The following is a 26926-nucleotide window of genomic DNA, read 5'->3' as shown; positions in this document are numbered from 1 at the left end:
CCGCCCGTCGGGGCCGTCCTCTGCGGGCGGCTGGGCGGCAGTCGCGGCCTCGGGGCCTGGGTCGGCCCCGGCAGCCAGCACGCGTGGCAGTAACCTGCGCAGGCGCGCCTGGGAGTGCTGTGCGGGACCGCGGCGAGTCCACGTGCTCCAGTGCTCCAGAAAGAGGCAGACGATGCGCTCCTTGCGCCGGTCGATGTAGTCCTGGGCGCCGCGCAGTTCGGTGGAGAGCGGTGGCCTCTGAGGCAGCTGATCGGACTCCGGCAGCGCCGCCTGGCTGCTTGGCACCGCGGCCGGGTCCTGCGCGCACCGGTCCTGCGCGGACCGGGCTTCCCGGACCGACGGTGGGTCGCGGACAGCCGCGACATTGGGCGCGCCCGAGCCGGCTGCCACGTACTCCTCCTGGATGGGCTCGCAGCCCGGGCCACCGGCGTGCAGCGAGAGCTTGCGGCGCGGGCCGCCCGCAGGCGCCGAGCTTTGGGCGAGCTGCTCGTAGGTGGCTCGGAGGTGCTTCACGGAGACTCCACACTCGAGGATCTCACGCGCCACCGCGTCGCGGCACCAGCTCAGAGAGTGCGAGCGGCCCAGGCACTGCGGCCCGGGCCGCCAGGGCGCGTCCGGCAGCGGCGCCAGTGGCTGGCCCGTGTCGGCAGCCAGCAACTCGGTGAGGTGGGTGGGTCGGCCGCCCAGCGCGGCCAGCAGCGAGGCCATGCTCTTGAGAAGCGTGGAGATCTTGCAGCACCAGGCAGGCAAGCTGGCGGCGCGGCCGTGCATGCGGCGCGGGTCGACGGTGAAGCGCGGCGCTGCCAGCACCGCCGAAATGGGAAGCAGCTGCTGCAGCTCGAGCTCCAGCTGCTCCAGGCGCGCCTCAAGCTTCTGCGCCTTGTGCAGCACTTGCAGGTTTTCTATTTGCTGCTCGATGCGGAGGATGTCGGCCTGGGTCATGAGCTCGCCGAAGGGCCCAAGGATGGCGTTGTGCGCACGGGAGTACCTCCAGCCCTCAGGGGGATAGCAGCACGGGCTGGCGGCCATCAGCTAAGCAAGGGGTGGGGGGGAGACAAGAAAGGGGAGGGAGGCGCGTCTCCCTCTGACCTGGCTCTGACTTCTGCAGGGTCGCCAGAGGCACCCTTTTGCATGTACCCGGTGGTGTAATGGCTCTTCCGGGGCTGCGCTTGCGGGGATAGGCCAGGGCGCGCTGCGCCTGGCCCGCGGGCCACTACACTTCTGAAGCAAGGCTCCGGCCCAGGCCACCGCTCCGGACGCTGGGCATAGTCCACTCGGGTCGCTGGCGTGCTTGCTGCGAGGCAGGGCAGGCGGGCAGGCATCGGGCTCTCCATGCCTGGCTTGGTCGCTCATTACACCACCGAGGGAACGTGCAAAAGACATCGAAACCGGCTGTCCCCCAGCCCAGCCCAAAGTCTAGTACTTCACTGGTTCCTGGCGGCCCAAATCATCCCTGCCCAATACAGCAGGAAGCCCTGGAGCAAAGGGCTTCACCATTTCACCCGCAAAGAGGCTACCATTGTGGCGTCCATCAGGATGTCCACCTCCCCTCAGCCCCGAGGACAGTCTTGCTAGGTACTTCCTAAGCTCTCCTTCAGTTCTTAGTTTTCTCCATCTCTAGATTGCCACTCAAGGGCCGGCATTTTCTAGCCAGGGTGGGGGGCGGGGCGGGAAGCGGGAGGGCTGCCCCTCCTAAGCTCCTCAAGTGCTTTTTGCACCCTGTAACCCCAGTTCCACATACAAACAGGAGACATGAGGCATCTCTGTTTAAAACCAAGCTGGGGCTCTCCACTGTTGCAGGAGAAGAGTCCATTCTCCTTCGGATGGCTGACCAGGCCTGGGTGACCTGACATGCACAGCCCTCTCCCTCTCTCCCTCCCTCCCTCCATGAACAAGCCAGCAGGAGCTACACCCATCCTGACTTCCAAACCTCCTCTCCTACCAGCTCTGCTCCCCCAGTTCTTGCTCATCTTCCAAGTCCCCCTTGTCCCCTAACACAGCCCCCAGCCTGTGTAGGGTGGCCAGTTTAGGGATCCCCCATCACAGGGCTGGCTGTGCTGTTAGAACCCCAGGACTCCCTCTCCACTCCTTTGTGGTACTTATCACTCTGTTAAGTAGGTGATGTGTGTGTGTGTGTGTGTGTGTGATTGCTGCTTGTTGGTTGACTCCTGAGTCACAGAGTAGGCCCAGCTCTAGTTGCCCAGGAATTCCAGAGCCTCAGCACATCCTGCAGAGGAGCAAACCGAAACTGCTGGAGGCTCAGCAATCTGCAGCTGGAAGGTGACCGTGCTGGGACAGCACCAGGTCCATTTGTTAGAGACCAAAGCCCTCTTGGCTGTTCACTGTGGTTCTTGGGCTGGAAATAGCAGTGTCACCATTTGAAGGTTCATTAGAATTTGATAAACACTGCCACCAGGGGGGTGGGGATGTACACCTAGGAGTAGCTACCCTAGGAGGGGACTTTTCTATTCCTTACTGCCATAGGGTCCAACTCATAGTGACCCTGTAAGACAGAGTAAAGTGCCCCCCACCCCCACCCCGGTGTGTTTACAGGCTACTGTTAAGCAGAGTAGAAAGCCTCATTGTTCCACTAAGGAGCTGGTGGTTTCAAACTGCAGGCCTTACAGTTAGCAGCCAAATGTGTAACCCACTATGCCACCAGCGTAATGGGCGCTGCCAGGGGGGGTCGAAAGGCCTAGTTGAAGGGGCAGGAAGAGGGCAGGAAGAGGGCGGGAAGCAGGGAGAGACAGACCCCAGCCCCACCCCGCCCCGCCCACCTTCCGTTTTTGCTCCTCCTCCTCCTGTATCTTCAGCTGCAGCTTGCGCACCATCACCTGGCGCTTCCACTCGGGTATGGGCCGGCCCTGCTCGTCGTGCGTGGGGATGAGCGCCTCCACGTCCAGCTGCACGCCCGGCGCCGGGGTGGCAGGTGGCGCGGGGGCCAGGCTGCCATTGAGCAGCGGCTGGGACCCAGCGGCCGGCGGGGTGGGGCTGCGAGCCCTCGATGGCGTGGGCGACACCAGCGGCTGCGGCGCGTCGGGCTGGTGGGGAGAAGCGGCGAGGCTGAGAGCCCGCCGGGCGGACGAAGAGCCAGGGAGCCGGGGCAGGACGTGTGCCCGGTCTGCCTACCTGGGAGGCCTGCGGCCCACTGCCAGAGAACACGGTGGTCAGCCCCTTGCTCTGAGGCGTGGGCTTAAGGCTCTTGCCTGCCTTGATCTCAGCCAGCAGCTCCGAATTGTCGCCAGTCGGGGACATCATGTTGAAGGACTTGGTGCCTGCTCAGAGGCAGGAGAGAAGGCACTAGCTTGGGGGAGAGGCTGCATCCCTCCTCCTCCACCCCCCATGGCCTCTCCATTGTTCCTCTCCAAGCCAAGAAGGGGGTGGGGAGCTGGAGCAGGGCTCCAGATCCCGAGCCCAGCCAGTGACCCTCAGGGCCACTGGAGGAACAGTAGTCTTGGCTCTGACCCAAAGCGGTCCCACCATCCACCTGACCTACTCACAGGGTATGGGGCCCCCGCCTGGGGGCCCCAGGGAGTTCATGGTGGCCTTGGTAGACCCTGGAAACGGTATCGAATGTCTCCTCCCAGCACACTGCCCAGCTCAAAGACACTATCTGTGACCTTTGCCCAGGGTTCTCTGGCTCTGCCCGGCCAAGGGTGGAGTCTCCCTGTGGCCTTGTGTCAGCAAAGCCCAGTGACCCTTGGACTGAGTCACCTGGGGCCTGCATGGCAGTAGGATTCGGGAGACTGGAGTACCAGCCTCCAGCCTGGCCGGGCCCTGCATCCCCCGCCCCCCAGCACACACCCACAGACAGACAGGAGCAGACACACAGGTTGCAAGCTCAGAGCACACTTATAGCACAGCGATGCCCAGTTCTGGGGACCCTGGGAAGTGGCTCCCTGCCTAGGGATCTGGGAGGGGGCAGCCAGGAAGAGGCCTGAAGATAACATGCAAAATGCCTGGCGAAGTTTGCATTTTTCAACCCCACCAGCAGAGGTGACCAGAGGTGACCGGAGGATTTGGGCAGGATTGTCTTGAGAGCCCTAAGGAAGGGGGCCAAGTCTGGGGGTGTGTCTGGGGGCGGACAAAATGGCCAACCCCTCCTGGATTTGTGGACCTTGGGCTATAGGGAGGGGAGAAGGAAGACCAACTCCATGGGTGTTGTAGGCTTCGAGGCTGGGGGTGCACGTGGGTGAGGTAGTAGCAGATGAGGGTGCACCCCTGCCTGCTGCCCCTGGCTCTGCCCTTGACTCCCAGCCTTTCTGCTATACCACCCCCAGTGCTCCGCCCCCTCACCCCGCCCCCACCCTCACCCCTCCCCAGCTCCTCCTTAGCCTTAGCCAAAAGCCTCAGCAGCAGCCCAGTCTACTCACTCTTCCTGTGTCTCAGGACTCTCACTTCTAGGGGGACAGAGGGGAGAGAAGCAACGGCAAAGTTAGGAGGGGGAGGGGGTTGAGGTGAGGCTGGAATGAGAGAGAGGGCCCAGTCCCAGGGAGGCAGGAGAAGGGGGAAGGAGGAGCCTTCCCGGCTCATCACTCCCTGGCTCAGGCCTCTCTGAGGCTCCCACCGGATGGAGAAGTGTCTGTGGGGGGAAGCTGCCCAATTCCAAGCTGTGTTGTGCCTAGGGGGCTGCCCGCTCCTGCCCCCACCCTCAATCTTGGTTGGCTAAGGCTGGCAGGGGCTGTCTCAGATCTGCTGGGAGGGGCGTCTGGAGAAGCCCTGAGTCTCTTCGTTCTCTCTTCATAGTAGCTGAAGACTGCAGAGGGAGGTTGCTAGGTGCTCACCCAGCACAGGCTGGGCTTTGGCCTTTCTGGAAGCTCAGCTGGCCTTCTGTTTCCCCAGGCTCTGGGCTTCAGGGACCCCAGCCACCCTTCCCAGGGAGATGACACTTTGGTGTGGACAAGGTGCTCTCGACCAATGAACTCCTGGGTCCTTCAGGAATCCTGGCCAGTGGGACACATATGGGAAAGGCCACCAATTCAAAACTTTAAAAAGGATGGTAACTGGAGAGTGCTGGGTCAATGACTTTGACCTCACTACCAGGCTGGGGCTGACCCAGGGCCCTTGAGGCCCCCAGGGCATGGCTGTGGCTCAAAAGAGACCCTATACTACTGGGGACAGTGCAGGCTGGGAGGAACCAGAGGAAGACAGGGGCAGTGGAAGAGACAGGCTAGCTGGAGCAGGAGGTTCACCACAGCCCTTGAAGCTGGTTCCACGACTCACAACTGCCCTCCAGCTCCTGGGGAAACAGCAGCCTGCAGAGAGCTGGGGGGCTTTCCAGACAGGGGAAGAGGCTGGCCCAGAGAGGAAGGAGGCCTTGCTGAGGCCTCCCGCGGGCCCAGCCCCAGAGCCCCTGGCCTTTTCCTTGGTTGGAGTCCAGTTCCCATGAGCGTAGGGGCAACGGGATGGAGTAGGAGAGAGGACTAGGGTAGGCGCAGCTGGGACGGGGGTAGGGGGCTGGGACGGGGACGGGTCTCGATCTTCCTCCCCCTCCAGGACTGGCGCCGCCCCCGCCACGCTGGCCCGCCCCACTCACTGCCGGTAGACGAGGAGGAGCGGCGCTGTCCACAGCCAGGACCCGCGCCCTCCGAGGGCAGAGGCGGGGCAGGAGGTGGCGAGCTCACGGCCTCCGGCAGGGGCGGCGGGGGTGGCGGCGGCGGCGGCGGCGGCGGGGGCAGCTCCCTGGACGCCTTGGGGTCGGCGACGCAGCCGTTGTGCACGTGGTTCCCGGAGAGTAGAGCCGCCTGCGGGGGAGCGGAGGGCCGGGCGAGTGAGCGGCGGGAGGCGCGGCCGGGCCCCGGGTGGTCGGCGGGCGCAGGCTGGCAGGCACGCACCTCCTCGCTGTGGGCCATGCCCGGGCGCGCGGCCAGCGGCTCCCCGGGGCAGCCGCCCAGCTGGCGGTAGTAGTCCCCCGTGCTGGGCTGCTTGCTGACGGCGCGGAGCTTGCGGCCGGAGTCCTGCCTCCGCAGCCCGTCGTGGCCGCCTCGGGGGCCAAACTGGGAAAGGACAGCGAGTTGAGTGGGCTTTGGGCCCCTCCGAGGCTCAGCCGCCCCTAGCCCCTACCCAGCCCTTCCTCTCCCAGACTCCGGCTGGCCTCGAGGAGCACAGCGCACCACGTTCCCAGGCCCCCGATTCTCCCAGCGAGGATGGGGGCGAGGGCCCTAAGGCCTCGGTAGCAAGACCGACTCAGCTGACTCTACAGGGAGAGGTTCTGGGACTGCGCCAAGGGGCATCGGTGCCCCCAGGGAGGCTAGAAGGGGCGGGCTCAGGGGCGGGGTGGCCCGGCCCAGATGCAGGGGAGCCCAAGAAGGGGCACCTGCTAGCCGGGGCTGGTTTGGCGCTAAGGCTTCAGCCGCACCCCACTCTGCCTGCTAGAGCCCGCGGGCGGCCCGAAGGCTCAAGAGGCCTCTCCTGCGGGTCTCGTCTCGAGGGAGCACCCCACAGCGTTCAGGCCCTGCTAGGCTCCCGCTTGCCCAGCCGCCCGGCCGCCCAGCCCAGGGCTGGGGTTGCTCCTACCTGCCACTGTGCCGGTAGCCCCCGCTGTGCACCTGGCCGCGGGGGCGGCACGGATCCGACACCTGTGCTACCTGATCCCTACTCTCAGGTTACAGCCCGGCCGGCGGCCGCCCGCGCTCTGCCATTCTCCGGGCTCGGTCGGCCTGACATCACCCAAGGCCTGCCAATCCCAGGCTGCACGCCCCCAGCAGTCGGGGATGCCTCGGGGCCCCAACTGCTCCGCCACACCTGTCCGCTGGACCCCGCCCGCCCCGCGGGCCAGATGTGGCCTAGCTCCTCCCCTTCCCTTGCCTTTGTCCATCAGGTGGGTGCTGCACACCCGCCCTTAACCACTCCTCCCCTCCGCTGGCCTGACACTGAAGGCAGACCCAACTGCAGCCACCGAGCCCCCATCGTTGGCCCTGGGTCTGGCTCCGGGTCGCGCCCCTGCCCGTCCCCTCCCGCATCTGGAAACCATCGCCATCCGCGTAAGCGACACCGACACCCGTGTCCGAGCCTCGGGTTTCAGGGGCAGCAAGGCGGGCTCGGGTGACAGTGCGGCGACCCGCCCCGCCACAGTAGTCCCCCCTGCTAAGCCCAGCTGAGGAGAGGGACGCTAGGCGGCGGGGTCAAGTGCTGAGTGACCTGTCAGGGGCTGTCCCTCAGCTCCACCCCAACCTGTGCGTCCCCGCTGTGGCCCCGACCCTCCGCACCCCGCCCGCCCGGGCTCACGTTGCAGGAAACGCGATACCGCGAGATTTGTTTTCTGGGCCAGCCCGCCCCCAGCGCCCCCAGCAGCCCCAGAGGCTCCGGCGCCACGACCCTGGGCCCGCCTGCCTGCAGCCTGGGCACGGGCGCAGGGGGCGCGGCGGGCACACAAAGGGCCTTTTGTGGAGCCACCCGGCGCCTGCGGCCCAGCACGCACACACCCGGGATGGGCTGCCCGGCGCTCAGACTCAGGGTCGGGAGGGGGCACTGGCCAGGCCACCTGTCTTGTGGCTTTGGGCAGGGTGCACAAACCAAGCCTTGAAAGTCCCGCCCAGGGCCACTCCCCTGCTGGGAGATGAAAGTGGAAACAGACCAAAGGATGGGGGTATGGGAGGGTCCCTGTGGACTAGCCCCCTCCCCTGGGTCACTAGTGTTAGGAGGTTTCCCAGTTCTGCCCTTGGGTGTTTAGCTTTGGGCTTGAGAGGGAAAGGCAAGGCCGGGCTCAGCAGGGTCCTAAGGGCACCTTGGACACCTCTGTGTTCGACCTTGCTCCACCTCTGACCTACCTGGCTGGCTCTTTGGTTGGTACCTGAGGGCCCTCCCTGGGTCTCCCTGTCCAGGACTCCCTCTCCCATCCCAGCCCCCACGAGGCCATCAAGTTCCTGGTCCCTGTGCACCTTATTCTCTACACCCCCATTTTGGATTCAGTCCCTCTACCTTCTCACAGCCTGCTTCTTCTCCAGGGTTCCCATCGGGACTGGCCCTTCCCACACCCAGTGCTTCAGCCCAGCATCAGTGGTACCCCCCTCACCCAGCCCCCTGCCAGTCTGAGCATCAAGTCTTGGCAGGACCACCTCCCTTTCCTCTACCCTCCACCCACATCGAGCTCCCCCTGCCATTCCCCACTAAGCCCAGGGCTGTGGGTGGGTGTGGTTCACAGAGGGGCAGACATGTTTTCTGCCACTTGGGGCTGGCAAGGCCCCAGCTCCTGATGAGCCCGGCTGGCTGGCAGGGCATATGCTCTTCCCTCAAGTCCAAGCCCCCACTGAGGACAGGGACTTGACCTTATTCATCGCTTATCCCAGTCCTGAGTCTGACGAGGTGCAATGTCCCTGGCCCCTGGCCCGGTACCCATGACCAAAACCTATTCCTGGGCCTCTGCTGCCCATCCTGCCAGTCCACGCCCAGTCCCAGCGCTGAGGGGGTGGGGAAGGGGTCGTAGAGGAGGGTAGCTGAGGGCTCAGTACCTCTCTCTTGAGGGCTTCAGTCTCCACGTGGCGCAGTTTATTCTTGGTCTGCACATAGATGTCAGCGGCATGGACCCCCACGGGGGGCCTGGGAGCTGGGTACCCCGGCGGAGGTGGAGGTGGTGGAGAGAAGCTGGGTGGCGGTGGAGGTGTTGGCCGCTTCATCTTGCCTGCAGGCAGGCCTTGCTCCGGGTTCAGCAGGTCTATGTAGGTTTGGATGTCTGCAGCCCTGGTGCTGGGAAGTCCTGTGGGCAGAGGGACAGGATGGGGTGGGGGTGGGGTGGGCGTGAGCGGGCAAAGCCTGCTCCGTGGGGCTGAGTCTGTTCACTACCTGAAAACAGGACAAGGGGCCAGGAGGGCTCAAGGCTACTGCTGTGGTTAGCACTGGGAGTGGGGCACCCTGCACTCTTGAGGGAAGACCAAGCACCCAGGTCTTGGGGAGGCTTTGGCGCTAGGGTGTGCCTATGGGGCAGGGCCACCTGGAGATGGGCGGGGCAGCCCCTGTGGGCAGCTCTGGCAGCATTGGTGACAAGGAGTAGGTGGCCACACCCGACCTGGGCTAGGCATCTCCACCTGCTCTGCACATTGCCACCTGGTGGTGAGATGTTGGCATTGCAGGTGGACCGCCAGCCATGACAAGGGTGTGGTCACTGTGCCCTTGCGCCAGTGTGGGGACTTGAGCAGGAGCATCTGTGCGTTGTGTGAGTGTGTGAACGTGTGTGCATATGATACTCTGCATTTGGGAATGTGTTTGTGTTGGCGTGTGTGGGATGGAGGGATGGAGGTAGGTGTGTGTATATATCTGCCTGGCTCCATAGGGGTGTTTAATTATGCCCCCTAAAAAGCTTAGTTGAAATCCTTACCACTGTACTTGTGAGGGTGACCTTGTTTATGGAAGCAGGCTCTTTCTTTAAAGATGGGATCAGTTAAGTCATGCTGAAGCAGGGTCAGGGCTCACCCGAACCCCTTGTCAGTGTTTCTGACACAGACACAAAGACAAATGTGACCATGAGCACCAAGGATGGGCAGCCGGCAGCCGCCAGGAGCTCAAAGGGGGGAAGGGTCTCCACAGCTGGGAGCGAGTAACTACCTGCTCTCTCAGGCCATCTGCTTTGGGGTCATTTGTGACAGCAGTCCCAGGACATAAGGCATGGAGTGTGTGTCCATGTGTATGCTCTTGCGGGGGCACGTGCAAGTGTGCACTCTAAAGCGGGGAGAGTGGGCTCATGGGAAGTGAATACAAAATTGTTTGTGGGGTGTGAGGGAGGGATATGTGTACATGTGTGTTTGTGATGGGCTCACACAAGCGTGGGTGTCCCCTCCTGGGAGTTTGAGGCATCAGGTGACCTGGACAGCTCTGAGTGTCATATGGGCAGTGAGCCAGGGTTAGCCCACTGTGCCCCTCCCCGAAGCTGGTCCACTCACCATGGGAAGGGTGTCCACCCTTTGTGCTGGAGCGACTGGAGGGGCAGGAGTCATAGTTGGAGAGGGTACTGGTGGGTGAGCTGAGGTCGAAGTTCAGTGGCTGGACTGACGTGGTGGTATTGGGCGAGGACATGCCGGAGTCGGGCTGCTTTGGCTCCAGCTCAGCCGAGGGGTCCCGAGACAGCACTCGATGTTCCACACTCTGGGGCGGGGATGAAGAGGGGAGAGCAGGGCATAAGGGCACCCCCTGCCCGCTGGAACAGACTCAGGTCTGTTCCTGCCATGTGAGCTGCTGGGTGGTGGTGGGGGCAGTCTCTCCTTCAGCTGGTTCCCTCTCCTCAGCTCTGCAGGGGTCTCCAGCTTCTTCCCAGGTGAAGGTTAAGTCCAGCCCCCAGCCGCAGGCCTACAGGATGCTGGGAACCCCTACCCCTGGCCCCTCCCTGTGCAGAGGTGGAGAGACTGGTAGGATGATGGGGGTCCTGGACTGGACCCAGGGGGAGAAGTACCACTGGCCCATCAACACTTTCCAAAGGACAGTGGGCCTTGGCTTGGGAGTATCTGTGGGAAGGGGTGCCCACTGGCAGCACCTGGGGCTAGAAAAGAGATGCAGGGCCCCCCACAACATGAAGGAGCCCAGAACCCTCTATTGGTAGCCCAGCGTCCCTTCTGTCTTCTTCTTTTTTTTTTTTCCTTCTGTCTTCTTGATGGACTAGGGCAACCTCCCAAGACCAGCCCAGCTGCATCTCCTGATAGGGGCCCTGAGGAAAGAGTGGGTGATCTAGGGGACCTAGTTGATCTGTGCCCACATCTAGGTTGCCAAGCCTGCCATCCCCCCCACCACACACACACAGGTGACTGTGTCCCTACCTGAAGGCCTGTTCCTCCTCTCGGGGGGCGGGCTGGGCTGGGGGCTCTGCTTACATTGCCCATGGTGTTCCCACCGCCGGCCAGCAAGCCTGCTCTGATGCCTCCTGCCCAGGCCTGCTCCTCCTTGCCCTGCGCCCCCTCCCTGCCTGAGAAGTGTCACAGGCCCCTCGGGATGTGGAGGCAGGCCCGGCACCAGGTAACGGCTTGGCTGCCACGCTCATTGGCCCCGTAATTAGGGGCTCTGTGGGAGTGTTTGCCTTTTCTGGGCCAGCATCCTTCGTGGCTTGGCTCTACCACTCCTGCAGCTGGGCCTGCCTGGGTGAGGGGGCCGGTGGTGCTCCCATACACCATCCCCTGGCTGCCCCATGAATCAAGGCCCAGCTTGAGGGGCGGCCAGCTGAGGGCCTTTTCTTGGCTGAGAGTAATGGGCAGCTGGGGCACTCAGCCCTGACCCCGGAGGCAGCAGGGAACAGAGTTTATGGGCATGGGCTCTGCAGGTTGAGGCCTTGACTTTGAACTTCAACTCCACCATTTACTGTGGTGGTCTTGGGCAAGCCAGTTAGTCCTTCTGTGTCTCCATTTCTCCATCTGTTAAGGGGTATAATGGGTAGTATAATACCGCCTACCCCACTGCCTGATGGTAGTGAAGTACCAGGGCAGAGCACCCAGTAAACGCTGTGTCCTTGATTCATTTACTTATGGAGAATTCAGGGAGTACCAACAGAAGTCACTTCAGTGGGAGCTGCGGCCAGGGGCCTTGGACTCTGGGATCACAGAGCCCCTCAAGAGAACAGGGGACAAAACTACCCCGCTGGTGCAGAAATGCCCTTCGTGGCTCCCCTCCTGCTTGGAGACCCTGGTGAAAGGGCACTCGGTGTTTACTGGGCTATCAGTCTCCTCGGACAGACTTTTCTGGAGGGAAGTTCTTCCTTGGGTCTCACCACAGTCTCTCACCCTGGGGCATGGCTGTGCTTTGACGGTCCCAGAACGGGGCCACATGCTCACAGATGGGGCACAGCCATCCTCTCATGACCAGGTTGTCCCCAGAGATGGCCAGAGTTTTATTTGAAGGCACCTGAGGGGCAGCCTGCTCCACCCCCCACAACATGATCAAAAGCCAGGCCCTGTGTCCTACGGGGCAAACCCGGCAGTCTAACCATAACGAAACAATTTAACACGAGTAACACGTAGGTGTCCGGTAAGCAAACTACAGCCTCAATACCCAGAGAAGTAGCCCAGGTCTGGTGTCCAGGGCCTATCCAGATCCTCCACGTGTGAACCGTGTGACTTTGGGCAAGGGACTTATCTCCCTGAGACTCAGCTTCCTCATCTGTGGAATGGAGACCCAGGCACTGCCCACCTGAGAGGGGGGCTACCCAGGGGTGGGCAGGTGGGGAGCCCATCAGGGGCCTGCTGAGGTGCTGGGCTGCTGACCATGGTCTGTGAGTGGCCTGAGGCGTTGCCAGTCTTAGCTCTAGTATTGCAGGACCCTCTTTGCAGAGGGTGGGTACCCTGAGCTCTGGGTCGGGGGCAAGGTACTCACTAGGGTGTGACCACAGGCAAAGGGCTTCAGCTTCACCTGGCTGAATCTCCGCTCCCTCCTAGGGAAAATGGGGCAAAGCCCCCTCCCAGTCGGGGGAAGTTGGCAGGTAGAGTGACGTACCAAGTTCTCCACGTTGCGCAGGTAGCGCGTGCAGTGGCTGTGGCCATTGAAGTCGGAGAGGTCAGCGGCTGTGTACCCTTCTCGGTCTCGAACACTCAACTCTGCGCCGTTCACCACCAGGATCTGACAGCACTGTGGGAACCAGCAGTGAGAACCTGAGAGCAGGGACAGCACCCCCTCACCCGACCCCACAAGACAGGGCAAGGCTGTGCCCAGCGTGTGGCGCCCAAAGAGGGCACTTGTGGGCCTCGCTCCCCTGCCCCATTCTGACCTCCAGCTCCCCGTTCTCCGCAGCGTCGTGCAAAGGGGTCCCGCCCCACAGATCCCGGCAGATCTCGCCGCCATGCAGCAGAAGCCAGCTGAGCACTTTGGTGTGGCCACGGCTCGCCGCGAAGTGCATGGCAGTCGCGCCGTCCTGGTCCGGCTCGGACAGGCTCACGTTGGTGCAGCTCACCTGGGGGGCCGTGGGAGCCCCGAGGGGCTGAGCGTCGCTCCTTCTGGGCCCGCCCTCCCCACCGGCCACGCCCCCTGCGCCCCCACCCGCCCTCCCACACCACCACCCCACGCTCCTCCCGGGTTCAGTGCCCCAGCTCACCAGCCACACGATGACGGGGCTGTGGCCCATCTGTGCCGCGGCATGCAGCGGAGTCATGCCGTCGTGAGCGCGCAAGTGCGGGTCCGCCCCGCACTCCTGCACCAGGTACTGCGTCACCTCCAGGTGGCCCTCCTGGCACGCCAGGTACAGGGGCGTGGCACCATTCTTGGTTTGAGCATTCACTCCCCTGCGGAGATGTAACCAGGTGGCTCTGGGACCTCAGTCCTTACACCCCCTGGTCCTTTCTGGGCCAGGGACTGGGGAGGGGCTGGCTTCCTGCCCCATGCCTCTCCCACTCCTCCTCTCCCTTGGAGAGACCATCCCAGTGGGTGCCCTCCTTTTCAAAATGCACATCTTTTCGAGTCACTCGCCATTGCCATTTCACAAGGTCTGCAAGGATCTTGGTGACCCGGCCTCCCTAACTTTTCAGTCCACTTTGAGTCACTTTGAGTCTCAATACTGGAACATACTTACATAAATAATAATAATAATTATTATTATCAAGTCAGTTCCGACCCCTAGCAACCTAGTAGGGCAGAGTAGACTGTTTCTTTAGGGCGTTGTCTGAGCCTGCCTCACCTTTTTCCTGCAGAGCAGCTGGAGGATTTGAACCACCAACCTTTTGGTTAGCAGCCCACCCCCACCCAGGCCACCACCCTGGGTAGGCCCTATTACCACTCTCATTCTGCAAAACGACAAGTGAGGCTCAACTGTGTCTTGCCCACCTCACAGGCTCTCTGTGGCATCTGACGTTCTGTTACAGAGTCCGGGCACCTAGTAGGAGCCCAGGGAGTTGAACTGATACAATGAGGAGCAGGCTAGATCCTGTCCCAGGGGTGTCCCTCAGGCCTAGCTTGGGGAGGATCTCATTGGGGAACTAGGAGCCAGCCCTTTGGCAGAGAATGCTGCAGGGGAACAGAGGCACTAGCCTGGGTACTGCCCTGAGCCTCCTGTTTGGTTTGTTCTGACTTCAAATAGGCACTTCAAGGGCACATGTAGGGTGCAGTATCCGCATCTGCGCACCAGGTGGAGCCAAAATCTAGGCCCAGACTTCTGAGCTGCCCACCATTCTCATCAAGTCAGAAAAGGCGAAGGTGGAAGGTACATCCTAGTGGGTCCTGGGAAGGGCAACTTTTTTCTGACATCATATCCTCCCGCCCACCTCCTTTTTTCGCCGCCATTCACCCACTCAGTCACTCACAGTATCAATCACTGGCCCCACCCTGCTGGGGAAGAACATTGAGAGTACCACGGACTGCTAAAAGGACACATGATCTGGGAAGAAGTAAGGCTCCGTAGTGGCAGGGACGGTAAGACTTCATCTTACATACTTTGGACATGTCAGGAGAGAGAAGGATGTCACACGTGGCACAGTGATAAAGAGGAAGACCCGCAACGAGATGGATGGACACAGTGGGCTGCAACCGTGGGCAGTTCTAAGGACGTCCCAGGGCTGGGCAGTGTTTCCTTCAGTTGTGCATTGGGTTACTGTGAGTCAGCACCGACTTGATAGCTTTTAACACCACCACCACCCTGCCCCTATCAACATCCTCACTGCCTCACTCACCTGATTGCTGGCCTGGGGCCATCACCCCCACACAAGGCCACTTACCCCTACAATTTCCCATTCAGCCACCGCCTCCCTGCCTCTCCATCCCTCACAATCCTCCTCAGCCTACCCCCACCCCTGCCCTGGGCTTCTGGTTCTTCCAACCTTGAATCTCTGTCCACTTCCCTGGCCTCTGAACTCCCATGGCATCCAGACTATGTCCTCTTCTTCCTCCCTGGCGTGGACACCACCCCTCCCCAGGCCCCAGAGCTGGGCTGACTGTCTTGCCTCATCACGTCCTTGTCCAAAGCAGGGCCCTCAGGAGCCACCCACACACCTCACCTCAGGAGCAGCCTGGCCCATGGCCACCGGTCTCCACAGCCCAGTGCCCACACCGCCCCTGCACACCCACTCCCCTGCTGCCACGTCACTAACAGTCTGTTCAATATTTCATGACCATCACACAGCCGCCTGAATTATTCACCCCGTAACCAAGGCAGAGGGAGGGCTGGGGTCCTGAGAGTCTGAAGCTGGAGGGGCCACCCCTCAGGGTCCTGGGGCCCCCTCTCAGTATGGAAAGCCCGCCCTGCCTGCACCGGATTGGCTGGTGTCTGTGCCCCAGAGAAACCCAGCCAGCCTGCACCTGCGGAGGAGCTGGCACCCTGAGAGATCTGGGCCAGTAGGGGGCAGTGGTGGTCACAGCCTCTGGCCAGGACACTGGCTAGCACTCTCAGCCTGTTCCTGTCCCCACACTGGAGTGACGCAAGGAGCCGTGGAGACAGGGGGGCTCTAGGGGGAAGTGAGACCGCTCTGTGCCTGGAATGACCATTCCTGACCACCACTTCCTGAGCACCTGCTCTGTGCCAGGCCCTGGGGCAAAGCTCTAAGCAAAAAGACCAGAGTCCAGCTGAGAGAGAGACCACAGTGAAAATCCAGACATGAAGGAATAGTCCACAGGGAGTTCCACAAGAGACAAAGAGAGAGAGAGAGAGAGAGAGAGAGAGAGAGAGAGAGAGAGAGATGCACTGGCGGCCACACGGCCTGAGTGGATGGGGATGAACCCAGTCGGGGGTGGGGGACACAGAGGGTTGAAGAGAGGATTCTGGGAAGATGAGAAAGGAGCAAGGCCACAAGGCAAGCATCTCTGGGTGGTGCAACCAATGAAGGAGCTTGGCTGCTGACTGAAGGCAGGTGGTTCAAGCTCACCCAGCAACGCCTCTGAAAAAAGGCCTGGAGAAACAGCAGCTCTCGGTGCGGCCCAGTGGCAGGCAGCTCGGATCTGATCCAGGCTGCCAGGAGTTGGAATCAACTCTATAGCAACTGGCTAAATGAGGTACAGGGTGAAGGCCTGGGATGTGTGTATGTGTGTGCATGCATGCGTGTGTGTGTGTGTGTGTGTGTGTGTGTGTAGTTGAGCAGGCTGGGCCCAGGAAACAAGCCCAGAGGCCAGGAGTTGGACATTTTCCAGAAGGCTCCTCCCTGAGAAGGCCAGTGCAGTAGGCTCTGCCAGGGCACAAAGGTGAGGATGGGGTGGAGTGGGGGCAGTTCCTGCATGGCCTCCCAAGCCATTTGGAGGGTCTGCCTGCTCCCTGAGATGGGACAGGGATGAGGATTCTCAGGAGAGCAAATGATTCCCAAATCCAGCCCCTCTGACTGCAGCTGGGTGGGAATCAGCAGCCGAGGGGACTGCTGGCCGGGGCTGCAATCATTCACGCAGGACAGTGGGGCCAGAGGGAGGCGGGGCCGAGGTGAGGACACATGTCCAGAGTTGCTTCTTCCTGCCACGGCTGATTCGTGGCCACAGGAAACCTGGGGTGCCCTTTAAACACCTGCGTGTGGAGGGACTTCAGACAGGCAGCTGAGAGATGAGCTGGGAGTTTGAGGATGGGACGAAACCAAAACACCAAACCCATTGCCATGGGGGATGCCAACTCCAGGCGCCCCCCTGTGTTACACAGTAGAACTGCACCACTGAGTTTTCCTGGGGCCTTGCTTGGCACTGGGGGTGGTTTTGCTTGGGAGTCAGGCATGACAATGACAATGACATTGAGAGGAATGGGGGCCAGGCCTGAGCCTTCAATAGAGAGCCATCCTAGAGAAGGAGCAGTCAGCAAAGGGGACAGGAGGGGAGTGGGAGTGGGGAGAGGAGACCCAAGGCAGGTAGCATCCTGGAAGCTTAGTGAAGTGCAAGCCTGAAGGAGGAGGAGGAGGAGGAGGAGGAGGAGGAAGGATTCTGAGTAGAGGGGTGTGCGGGTGATTGAGTCTGTGTGGATGGAGAGCTGGGGGACCCCTGGTTTAGAGCAACCACCCTGTCACTGGCTGAGTTATCACCCTTAGTCATTCACCCCTCCACGCCTGGCTCCCATTGTAAACTCAGAGCCTCCAGGCCGGGAGCCCCCAGAACATGAGGCATCCATGAGCTTGGCCGGGTTGTCCTCTGTGACCTTGGCCTGGAGGCCAGAAGGGGAGAGGCGCCTCACGATCACTGGGGGGAAATTTCAAAACAGGATGAGAAGGAAATCAAAGTAAGACACCGGTCCCAGAGAGTCGCTAGGTGGGGCAAATGGCTGATACTGAGCTGCTCCCAGAAGGTCGGTAGCTCGCGCCCACCCAGAGGTGCCTCAGAAGCAAGGCCTGGCACCGAGTGCCAAGAAACCAGCCCCTTGAACCTGGGGATGCACCGTGCTTCTCCGACACCCACGAGGGTGTTGCCAGGAGTCTGCATCAACTCATTGGATTGCAACTGGCTGGGGTTCTTTATTTTGGGTAGTCAGCATGCTGGCTGGGGTTCTTTATTTTGGGTAGTCAGTATACACATCGTTAGGTGTAATGATACTGAATGCTTCAGGAGCATCAAGAGAAGATGGAGCCAATACACAGAGTCACTGGACCCGGAAGAACCCATCGACGGCCCACCATTTCAGGAGGCAGCCTATGAGTGAAGTCCAATGGTGTTGAAGGAAGGAGTTCAAAGGGCACTGAAAGCATTAACAGAAAACAAGGCTCCAGGGATTGACGGAAAACCCACAGACATGTTTCAACCAGCTGAAGAAGCACTGGAAGCGCCCACTTGCCTGTGCCGGGAACTTCGGAAGACAGCTACCTGGCTCCCAGCTAGACGAGATCCACCGTTGTGCCCATTCCAAAGAAAGGTGACCCAACAGAACACTCCAATGATCGGACAACATCACTGACACCAACATCCTCTGCCAAGAACTGTAACGTGCACAACACCCACATTCTCTCAGCCGCCTCAGGCTGCGCTCACAGCAAAGGTGTGAGTCCGGCTCCCTTTTTACAGAGGAGGACTCCGAGGCGGAAGTGACAGGACTGAGGTCACCCGACCAAGGAAGGGGCAGGCAGGATTTGAACCTGAGTCTGTCTGACCACAGGGCCTGCTTTTGACTCCAACTGTGCATGTTGACATCCACTCCTGCCTTCTGTCCCTCTGCAGGTCTGTGCTCCCCCCACCCGCCAGCCCCCTGGTCCCGCTGCAGAGACTAGACCGCTGCCTTTCACACATCTTGCCAGGACAAGCTGCCCAGAATTCAAGGAGCCTGCTCTGTGGATGTGTTCAGGCTGTGTGGGGTCAAGGGGCATGCAGGGAGTTACCAGAGGCCTCAGCTCTGCTTTGAGGGGTCCTGGTGTAAACCCGAGCTCTCCCATCATGTGCCATGTCCTCACACCTATGCCTAAAGTGGGGTCCTCAGGACTAGAGAGGCCCTTGTACTGTACACAGCTTGGCACTTGGCCCGGCCGGGAGGAGGACACAGTTTGAGTCTAGGATTCCCCCTCCCTGGGTCCCTAGAGGACCAGCTGTGGGTGGGGGACACTGCTAACCTGGATGGACATCCAGGAGGAGTAAGTTCCTGGGGGGAGTCTCTGGACCTGGTCTACCACAGCAATGGGCACAGGAAAGCTTTCCAGGACCAAGCCTGGTCTCGGCCCGGCCCTCGCGCTGCCCTTGGTGAGTCACTTAGCCTGCCCTGCCTTGGCTTCCCCACCTGGAGAATGAGCAGTGGCCGCTGGTGAGGAAGGTGGAAAAGTTCAACATTTCCTCCAGCTGCCACCTTGTCCTGACCACTGTCCCCTCATCTGTCACCAGGCCTCGGCACTGCCACCTTGCTGCGACCACCTGACAGTTTCTCTGTCCCCTTTGGACTTGACCTCTCAGTGACAGGCAGCACTGTCTGCAAACACCGGCTTCTGCTGGCTTCAAGGCCAGGCACCCTCACCCGCCTGGCCTTTCTCAGCCTCCTTGACTGGCCTCTCACCCTCCACCTCGTCTCCGAATGTGGGAGTTCCCCTGCCACGATGCAGTCACCCGCCCTTCTACATGCTCCTGCCCTGGTGAGCCTGTCCCCCGACTCTGCTCTGTCCTCTCGCTTAGACCTGGCCCCCCAGTGCAGCCCTCACATCGCACTCATGGAAGCCTCTCCAACGCTAAGTGCCCTGATGGACTGAATGAGCCTTCCAAGACGCCTTGGACTCCCAGTCCCCATCCCTGTGGACGGCATCCCATGGAGGAGCAGGGTTGTCTTGGGGATGCTAATGAGGTCATCTCAACGCAGGTTGGGTCCCAGAGCCCAGCAGAGCCAGGAAGAAGCACAAACAGGGAGAGGACATGAGCATGAACATCGCCAAAGACGGCCAGGAGCCCACAGCAGCTGAAAGAGACCAACCTCTCCCCCCACCACAGCCAACAGAGACAGCCTTCCTTCCAGAGAGCCAGCCCCCTGAATTCGAATCGCCAGCCGCCGGAACTGGGAGAAAATAAACGTCTGTTCCTGAAAGCCACCCACTTGTGGCATCTGTTATGACAGCGTGAAGAAACCCAGACACAAGCTCCCTGTCCCCACGGTCTCCATCTTGGTGACGGACTCCCGCCACCCTCCCCCTCGAGCCCAAACCCGAGCGGGCACGCCAAGCCCCGGTGTCCGTCTGAAGCTCCCTAGTGCCGATCCTCTCAATCCTGGCGTGTGTGATCTTGTGGGGAAAAAGAACATGTCGGACTGGACACGCCGTAATGATCAAGTGACACGCAGATCACACGGAATTGCCCCGAGGGTGAATGAAACGCTCCATCCAGAGCTTGGGCCGGCTCAGAGTTAGCCCAGCCACAGAGAACAGGGAGTTACCCACCCACAGGGCCTGACCGTTCCAGGGGGCCACCCCACTGCCAGCCCTTCCTGCCCGGGGACAGAAGATGTCTAGGAAGAGAAAGTTCCAAAACCTTTGCCTGCTCTGGGTCTCTTGGAAGTCTTCTTCTCGGGCCTCCTGGCTGAATTTTAAAACTCCACATTAGGCCCGACCCAGGAAAGAAATGCAGCCCAGCCTTCAGAAGAAGTCTCGAACAGTCAGGGGTGCCTGGGTGGCACAGAGATTAAACGCTTGACTCCATGTGGAGAGACCGGTGGTTCCAACACCCAACGGTGCCTTGGAGAAAAGGCCTGGTGATCTGCTTCCGAAGGGTCCTACGGAGCCTGGTTCCCATGGGAGCATGCGGGGTCAGAATGGGCTTGAGGGGAGCTAACAACGATAACAGCAACAACAACACCCGCAACAGTCAACTGGCCAGCTGGTGAGAGTCCCAGGAGCCTTCACTTCCCATCGCCTGCCCAGCCTACAGAGCCTGCCTTCCGGGGCCGGTACTCGGAGGGCAGCGCCCAAGCCCACCGGTCCTTCACCTACAATGCTCTGCTGCGGACCCTTCTAGCCCCTGAGCTCTCATCTCGGACAGGCCTTCCGGGACCCCTCCACTTACGGAGCGTGCCCAGCCCCTCCTATCAAAGTTCCTGAGAAAGGAAGGGGCCCGGGGAACTGGGAACACGCAGCTCCTGTGAAAAAGCTCCAGGAGACTGAATCCAGCGTGACCTCCTGCAAGAGGTCCAACTCCAGAGCCAGATAGAAGCACCCTGGCTGCCAGGGGCCCGGGGAGAGGGAGGAGGGGTGACAGGGGGAGCGTTTTTAGGACAGCGGAACTAGGCCGTATCCTGCTGGAAAGGTGGGCAGTGACTTATGCATTTCTCAAGCCTGGGGCGCTGCTCGCTGCCTTGGAGTCATTTCTGACTCGTGGGCACCCAGGAACAGCCGCAGGAACCAGTGTCCGTCCCTCGCCCCGTCCTCCCCATCATTGCTACCTGTGAGCCCATTATTGCAGCTGCGGTGTCAGTCCATCTCGTACATAGATCGTCCTCCTCTTTTTCGCTGCCTCTCCACTTTACTAAACATGATGTCCTAATGCTCAAGTGCTTGAGGCTAGTTCCCCACGTCCTTGCTTCAAAAGAGCATTCTTGGCTGTATTTCTCCCAAACCAAACTCACTGCCTTCGAGTCGATACGCCTCATGGTAACTGTGATAGTTAGGCTTCCACCCGAAGGAGGTATGGGTGGAGCTTAGCCTGTCAATCAGGTCACAGCTTGAGGACCTCACTTGGAAGTGCCACCAAGATAAAGCGCTCACTGGGGTAGGCCTCTCTGCTTCACCTTGCCAGTGGTGAGCCATACTGAGCCCTGAGATGCTTCCACCGCCATTGGATCCACGAGACTTTGCACCCACTGGCCTGTGATCTTCCTGCATTTGGCATCAGTGCATGTGGCTGCGTGTGCCTGAAGAGGGATTTATGGACTAGTATCGGACTGATGGACTAATGGAACATACATATGGGATCCGAGTGAGGCGAGCCACGAGAGGGGGTGAGGTGAGAGGTCTTTGGGGGGCTTCCTAGGGTCTGCCCAAGAGTGGCTTTTCTGACCCCCCTCCTTTCTCAGAGCCTACATCTGACTCAGGGAGCAAGGGTTGCTGGCCCGACCCCAGTGTGGACTGCCTGTGGCCGTTTCAGAAGTGCGGCCAAAGCCCCAGGCTCTGGGTGGGTGGGGCTCCTCCAGCTGCTCAGGCCCCAGGGCAACCAGGGCCCGTGTGGAGATGGAAGAGTCAGAAGAACAAATAGGCCCATCTTGGAAGAAATACACCCACATGCTCCTGAGACTCGAGCCTGTGAGCATGTTATCAACAGGGGGCAGTCCTGAGAGCCGGACATCAGGCATGTGAAAGTTGGCTATTGAAGAAGAGTCAATGCCCCTGCAGGATGCTGCTGAAGAAGAAGGACCATGGACAAAGGACAGACGACTGCCTTGAGGGCAAGGCCAACATGCTCCTTAGAAGTGAGGATGGTGAGACTTGGTCTCACGTACTTTGGACATGTTCTCAGGAGGCACCAGGCCCTGGAAAAGACCATCATGCTCGGTGCAGTAGGGCAGCGGAAAAGAGGACGGCCCTCGATGAGATGGACCGACACAGCAGCTGCAGCGATGGGCTCAAACCTAACAGCTGCAGGGATGGCGCAGGACCAAGCAGTACTTCATTGGGTTGTAGGTGTGGTCGCTATGACAACAAGCCAGGAGTTCATTGTGGGGGGGGGGGGCTGGGTGGTGCTGAGGGGCTGGTCAGGGATCGGAGGGCTCCTTGACCTTGCCCGTCTTCCCTCTGCTTCCTCTGGGCTTTGGATACCTGGTCCCCTCTCCCTCAGCCACTACAGCTCCTGTCCAGGACCCAAGGCCAGAAGTGGCCACAGCTGGCTCCAGTCAGCCCTTAGGTTTCTGCACTCAGGAAACTCAGGGGAAGGGCCTCCTAGGGGCAGTGGACTCAGGGCCACTGTGGTCATTCCTCTGCTTCAGGAGAATGTCCACAATGAAGAGGGCACACTGAGAGTATGTTGGGTGGCTGCAGTGTCCTCTTTAGTCCCAAGCCCCCTCTAGCAGCCACAAGGTCCCCTCTTCTCCACCAGCCTGAGTGTCTTGGGCCCTCTGGAGGCTGGCCAGTCCCCCACCTCCTCCGCAGCAGCTTGTCACTTCATGGCCTTGGCTGCCAGTGGCCTCCCTGGGCCGGATCAGGTTTCCACTGGTATCAGAGTGGCTTCCTCCCTCACCTGCCAGGGAGGGGGCTGAGCCCTTGTGAATAATTCACTGAGATTCACAGCAGGCCAGAGGCACGAGAGCAGAGCAGACCATAGTCTCTGAGCCGGTGGCCCAGCTCCCTGGGTGTGCCCCCAAAGCAGAGAAACACACAAGGGCACTTTCTTATCAGCTTCAGCAGCAGGGACAAAGCCTGAGTTCCTGTCCACCTCAAGGAGATTCATGGCCCTTCCTGGGGGCCTACCAGTTCATGCCATCTGGTCACAGTTAGGCAGGTCCAGAGCTCAATCTCTCTCAGCCCCTGGCATGGTCTGGGATGGGGCCAGAGTCTCCGGGACCCCAGGGAACATCTCCTGAGGACCTGGGACTCATTCTGGATGCCAGGTCTTTCTGTGGACAGGGATCGGGGGTTGGCCAAGGGCTCTCTGAACCCTGTTCCTCTGTCTGCCTTTCAGATTGCACTTCCAGGTCACAGGTCACACAGTTTGGGCCTAATGAGGCTGGCCATTGTGGTGGTGTCCTGGGCTGACTGTTACTGTTTACCGGCTGCATGAGCATGGCCATCCCATCTTAGGACCTCAGTGTCCTCTGCTTTAAGTGAGGGGGTAGTCCAGGGGAGCAGGGCTCACCCCGTGTGTGCATCAGAATCTGTACGGTGGAGGTGGTACCTGGCGTAGCCTCGGCTCACCCCACCCCACCAGGAGGCTCTAACTCAGGGGTCAGTGACAGAACCCCGGGTGTGGAAAGGACCCTCCTCTAACCTTCCTAACTCTGACCAAACCAAAAAAACTAAGCCCATTGCCATGCAATTGATAGTGACCCTTTAGGGCAGGGTAGACCTGCCCCTGTGGGTTTCTGAGACTGGAACTCTTTTTTAATCATTTTATTAGGGGCTCATACAACTCTTATCACAATCCATACATACACCAATTGTGTAAAGCAAATTTGTACATTCATTGGCCTCATCATTCTCAACACATTTGCTCTTCACTTAAGCCCCTGGCATCAGGTCCGCATTTTTTCCCCTCCCTCCCCACTCCCCCCTCCCTCATGAATCCTTGATAATTTATAAATTATTATTTTGTCATGTCTTGCCCTGTCCGACGTCTCCCATCACCCACTTCCCTGTTGTCCGTCCCCCAGGGAAGAGGTCACATGCAGATCCTTGTAATCGGTTCCCCCTTTCCAACCCATTCTCCCTCTACCCTCCCAGTATCGCCACTCATACCCCTGGTCCTGAAGGGATCATCCACCCTGGATTCCCTGTGCCTCCAGCTCCCATTGTACCAGTGTACATCCTCTGGTCTAGCCAGACTTGCAAGGTAGAATTAAGATCATGATAGGGGTAAGGGGGTGGAGGAAGCATTTAGGAACTAGAGGAAATTTGTATATTTCATTGTTGCTCATAGCACCCTGACTGGCTCGTCTCCTCCCCGAGACCCTTCTGTAAGGGGATGTCCAACTGCCTACAGATGGGCTTTGGGTCTCTACTCCACACTCACCGCATTCACATCATATGATTTTTTGTTCTGATGATGCCTGATACCTGATCCCTTTGGCACCTCATGCTCATGCAGGCTGATGTGCTTCTTCCATGTGGGTTTTGTTGTTTCTGAGCTAGATGGCCGCTTGTTTACCTTCAAGCCTTTAAAACCCCAGATGCTATATCTTTTGATAGCCAGGCACCATCAGCTTTCTTCACCACATTTGCTTATTCATCAAGACTGGGACCCTTTACAGGAGGAGAAAGCCCCATCTTTCTCCTGTGGAGCGGCTGGTGGTTTGGAACTGCTGACCTTGAAGATCGTAGTCCTATTCAAATAAACTATGCCACCAGGGCTCCTCCTGACTCTGACATGATCTGAGAGTTTGCACCCCAGCTGCCAGTGGCCCCACATGAGGTGGTTGGGAATAGAGCCCCTGCCAGGGTGGAACATCCATTGGCTTTGCAGTGACCACACCAGGGAACTTCTTGCCAGGGGACACTGGAGCCAGCCTGGTGGGAGTCAGAGCTGCCCGGGACCCCTGTCAGTGTGCCAGGCCAAGAAGCTACCAGCTGCTACACCCTTGACACATGCCTGGGAATGGGGTTGGCCTCCTTGCTGGTGGCTAGCAAGGTGCTCTCAGGAGTGGAACCAGTAGATTCTCTCCCCCTCCTAATACTGGGACCGCAGTCATCTCCATCTAAGGAGGGGTTCTGGTTAGAACCTTCACCCCAGCTCAGGCCCTCCGGGCCCGATTGCCACTCTCTCAGGTAGGTCTAGGCAACTGTGGCCCAGGAGTCTTGTGTGAGCCTGAGGAGCCGTGAATGACTGTGTATGGCTCCTCTGGCCAGAGGCTTGGTAACTCCCACCAAATGATGGGGTAGGGTTATGCAAATGAGAGGTGTTTGTGGCCCATGGAGGCGATTGGCTAGCTTGCTCATCAAGTAAATACAGTCCATGGGACCATGCCAGTGAGACACCATAGGACTCTTAACAGGAGGACTGCCTAGTTTTACCATCAGCTTAACACAGCCCTCTCAGTGGAAAGGAGGACCTCGCTACAATCCAGACAGAAGAGCCAGGAGTGGGGCGTGTCTTTTGGACCCAAGATCTCTGGGCTGAACCTCTTCCATCCAGAAACTGCGACACCTGAGAAGGCAGAGATGCTTCCCTGAGAAGGCAGAGGTGCTTCCGAGGACCAAGAGCCTTCCAGAACAGCAGCAGCAGTGGGTTGTCCCCAGGCACTTAATTGGGGGAATTAGGTTCGCTCCCTTTTGGAGAGGGAGTCGATGCTCCTCGGGTTGGGGCTTACTGCCGTTGATTGTTACACTTACCCTTGCAGGACCGAGACCAAGGGGCCATGGGCTGAGAGAGGAGAACTAAAGAGCTTGGTGAAACTTGTCCAAGCAGGCCACGAGGCTGAGGGAGGGTGGGTGCGCCTTGGAGGACAGTTGAGAGGAGACTGCCCTGACAGAAGAACTGTATCCACAGCATTCCGTATCTTGAATTGTAACAAGTTAGTGCTCTAAAGCACATGCTTGCTGACAGGGCATGGTTTGTGCTTCTGTGCAGTCATTGCAACAATTATCAAACCCAGCAGGGAAGCAGCGAGCTCCTTGGTGGGAGGAGGGCTGGTATCAGAAGTTGAAAAAGGCTGGGGCGAGGCTGGTCTAATCTCTGCCTCAGAAGAATTGACCCTGAGATGATATTGACTTTGTCTCTCTTTCCTCTTGGTGAAGTCATAGGAGGCCAGAGAGCCTCCCCTCAATCTCACTAGTTTTACTTAGCCCCAATCTCTCTGTGCACATCCCTCCCCCCATCCATCCTGTCCACGGAGCTCCCAACCCCTATATCAGCTACTCCCTCAGACCAGCCATTGAGTCCAGTGGGTCTGAGAGGTCTGGGTACCATATCCCCATCTGAGTCATGGGGACTAGTTAAGAGGGCCACAGGAAATGACCAGTTTCTTCCTCGATGGCCTGGCCCAGAGGCCTCTGGGGCAGTGGTCTGGCCGGGAGAGGAAGGAGCTGGATAAGGAGTTTGAAAGTGGATGTGGAGGTGCAGTGGCATCCCAGTTCCATTTAGAACAGCCTTGTGGATTAGCATAGGCCTGGGCTCCACAGCCCCGGGCAGCCGGCTGGTCAGAATCTTGATCTGGGACCCAGACTCCCAAGTCGGCTGCCCATTGTCTACCTATGCAGCTCAGGTCGGGTGGTGGTGGGGGGGTGATCCTGGGGAGTCCTTGGAGGACTGCCAAGGAGAGGATCAACCTCCTCTGGGGTAGGCGCTGCCTCTTCACTTGCTCCCTCGTCACTGAAGGACAGGGGAGCGGCCATTCCCTGGGATGCTGGAGGATTGTGGCTGGCTCTCACCTCCCCCGATCCCTGGCCCACGCCACCCAATGACCCCCCTGGAGTGTCCTTACTCAGGGTGGTATCTGACGAGCAGCCTCAGGGAAGGGAAGTCTCCTTTGGCGGCGGCATAGTGGATAGGCAGGGCACCGATGTCTGTGGCCATGGTGGGATCCGCCCCGCCATGCTGCAGCAGCCAGCTCACCAACTCGGGGTGGCCGAAGCGGGCAGCCAGGTGCAGGACTGTGGCACCAGAATTGTCTTTGTCCTGTGGGAAGGGAGCAATTCTTTCAAAAGCCCGGCCCTGCCTTCCTGCAGCCTCCAGGGGTAGTCTGTCCTCTCCACCCGCCCCTGCTGGGGAGGGCGGGCAGGTCTCTGGACCACTGTTTGGGCGGTTGAGTTGATGAGGAATTTGTCCCTGAGCAGGTCCTTTCTGAACTTGAGTCCCTAACAGCCCGCTGTGCCCAGCACAGAGCAGGTTCTCAGGACAAGGCCTGGCGGTGGCATCACAGCCCCTGACACTCACAAGCTCACACCTGGGCTGGAACCCCTGATCCTCAGCATCCCATGCTCCCCGGCTCAGCTCCCTGCCACCCCTCTGTTGCCCTGAGAGCTTGACACTCAGAGGT

At 59.8% G+C, this 26926-nt stretch overlaps 1 protein-coding gene across 3 annotated transcripts in view; it reads right to left on the bottom strand.

The window, feature by feature from the left end:
• The window catches only part of ESPN (espin), a 33522-nt gene that overhangs the window by 3832 nt on the left and 2764 nt on the right, over positions 1 to 26926 (bottom strand). The window contains exons 2-12 of one of the 3 annotated variants that reach the window (XM_075538139.1): positions 26372 to 26565; positions 13001 to 13187; positions 12677 to 12859; positions 12406 to 12537; positions 9876 to 10077; positions 8451 to 8695; positions 5835 to 5996; positions 5537 to 5744; positions 4374 to 4400; positions 3130 to 3275; positions 2778 to 3041 (exon numbers count right to left, since the gene is read on the bottom strand). In XM_075538139.1, the coding sequence (XP_075394254.1) occupies positions 2778 to 3041; positions 3130 to 3275; positions 4374 to 4400; positions 5537 to 5744; positions 5835 to 5996; positions 8451 to 8695; positions 9876 to 10077; positions 12406 to 12537; positions 12677 to 12859; positions 13001 to 13187; positions 26372 to 26565 (1950 nt within the window). Of the gene's footprint in view, positions 1 to 2777; positions 3042 to 3129; positions 3276 to 4373; positions 4401 to 5536; positions 5997 to 8450; positions 8696 to 9875; positions 10078 to 12405; positions 12538 to 12676; positions 12860 to 13000; positions 13188 to 26371; positions 26566 to 26926 lie in introns of all 3 variants that reach the window. The other 2 variants (XM_075538146.1, XM_075538129.1) reach the window with 2 other exon arrangements.

The sequence above is a fragment of the Tenrec ecaudatus genome, chromosome 1 (genome assembly GCF_050624435.1).
Source record: "Tenrec ecaudatus isolate mTenEca1 chromosome 1, mTenEca1.hap1, whole genome shotgun sequence".
Taxonomy (NCBI): Eukaryota; Metazoa; Chordata; class Mammalia; order Afrosoricida; family Tenrecidae; genus Tenrec; species Tenrec ecaudatus.
The sequence above is the reverse complement of the archived record's forward strand: the minus strand, read 5'-3'. Positions and strand labels throughout refer to the sequence as shown.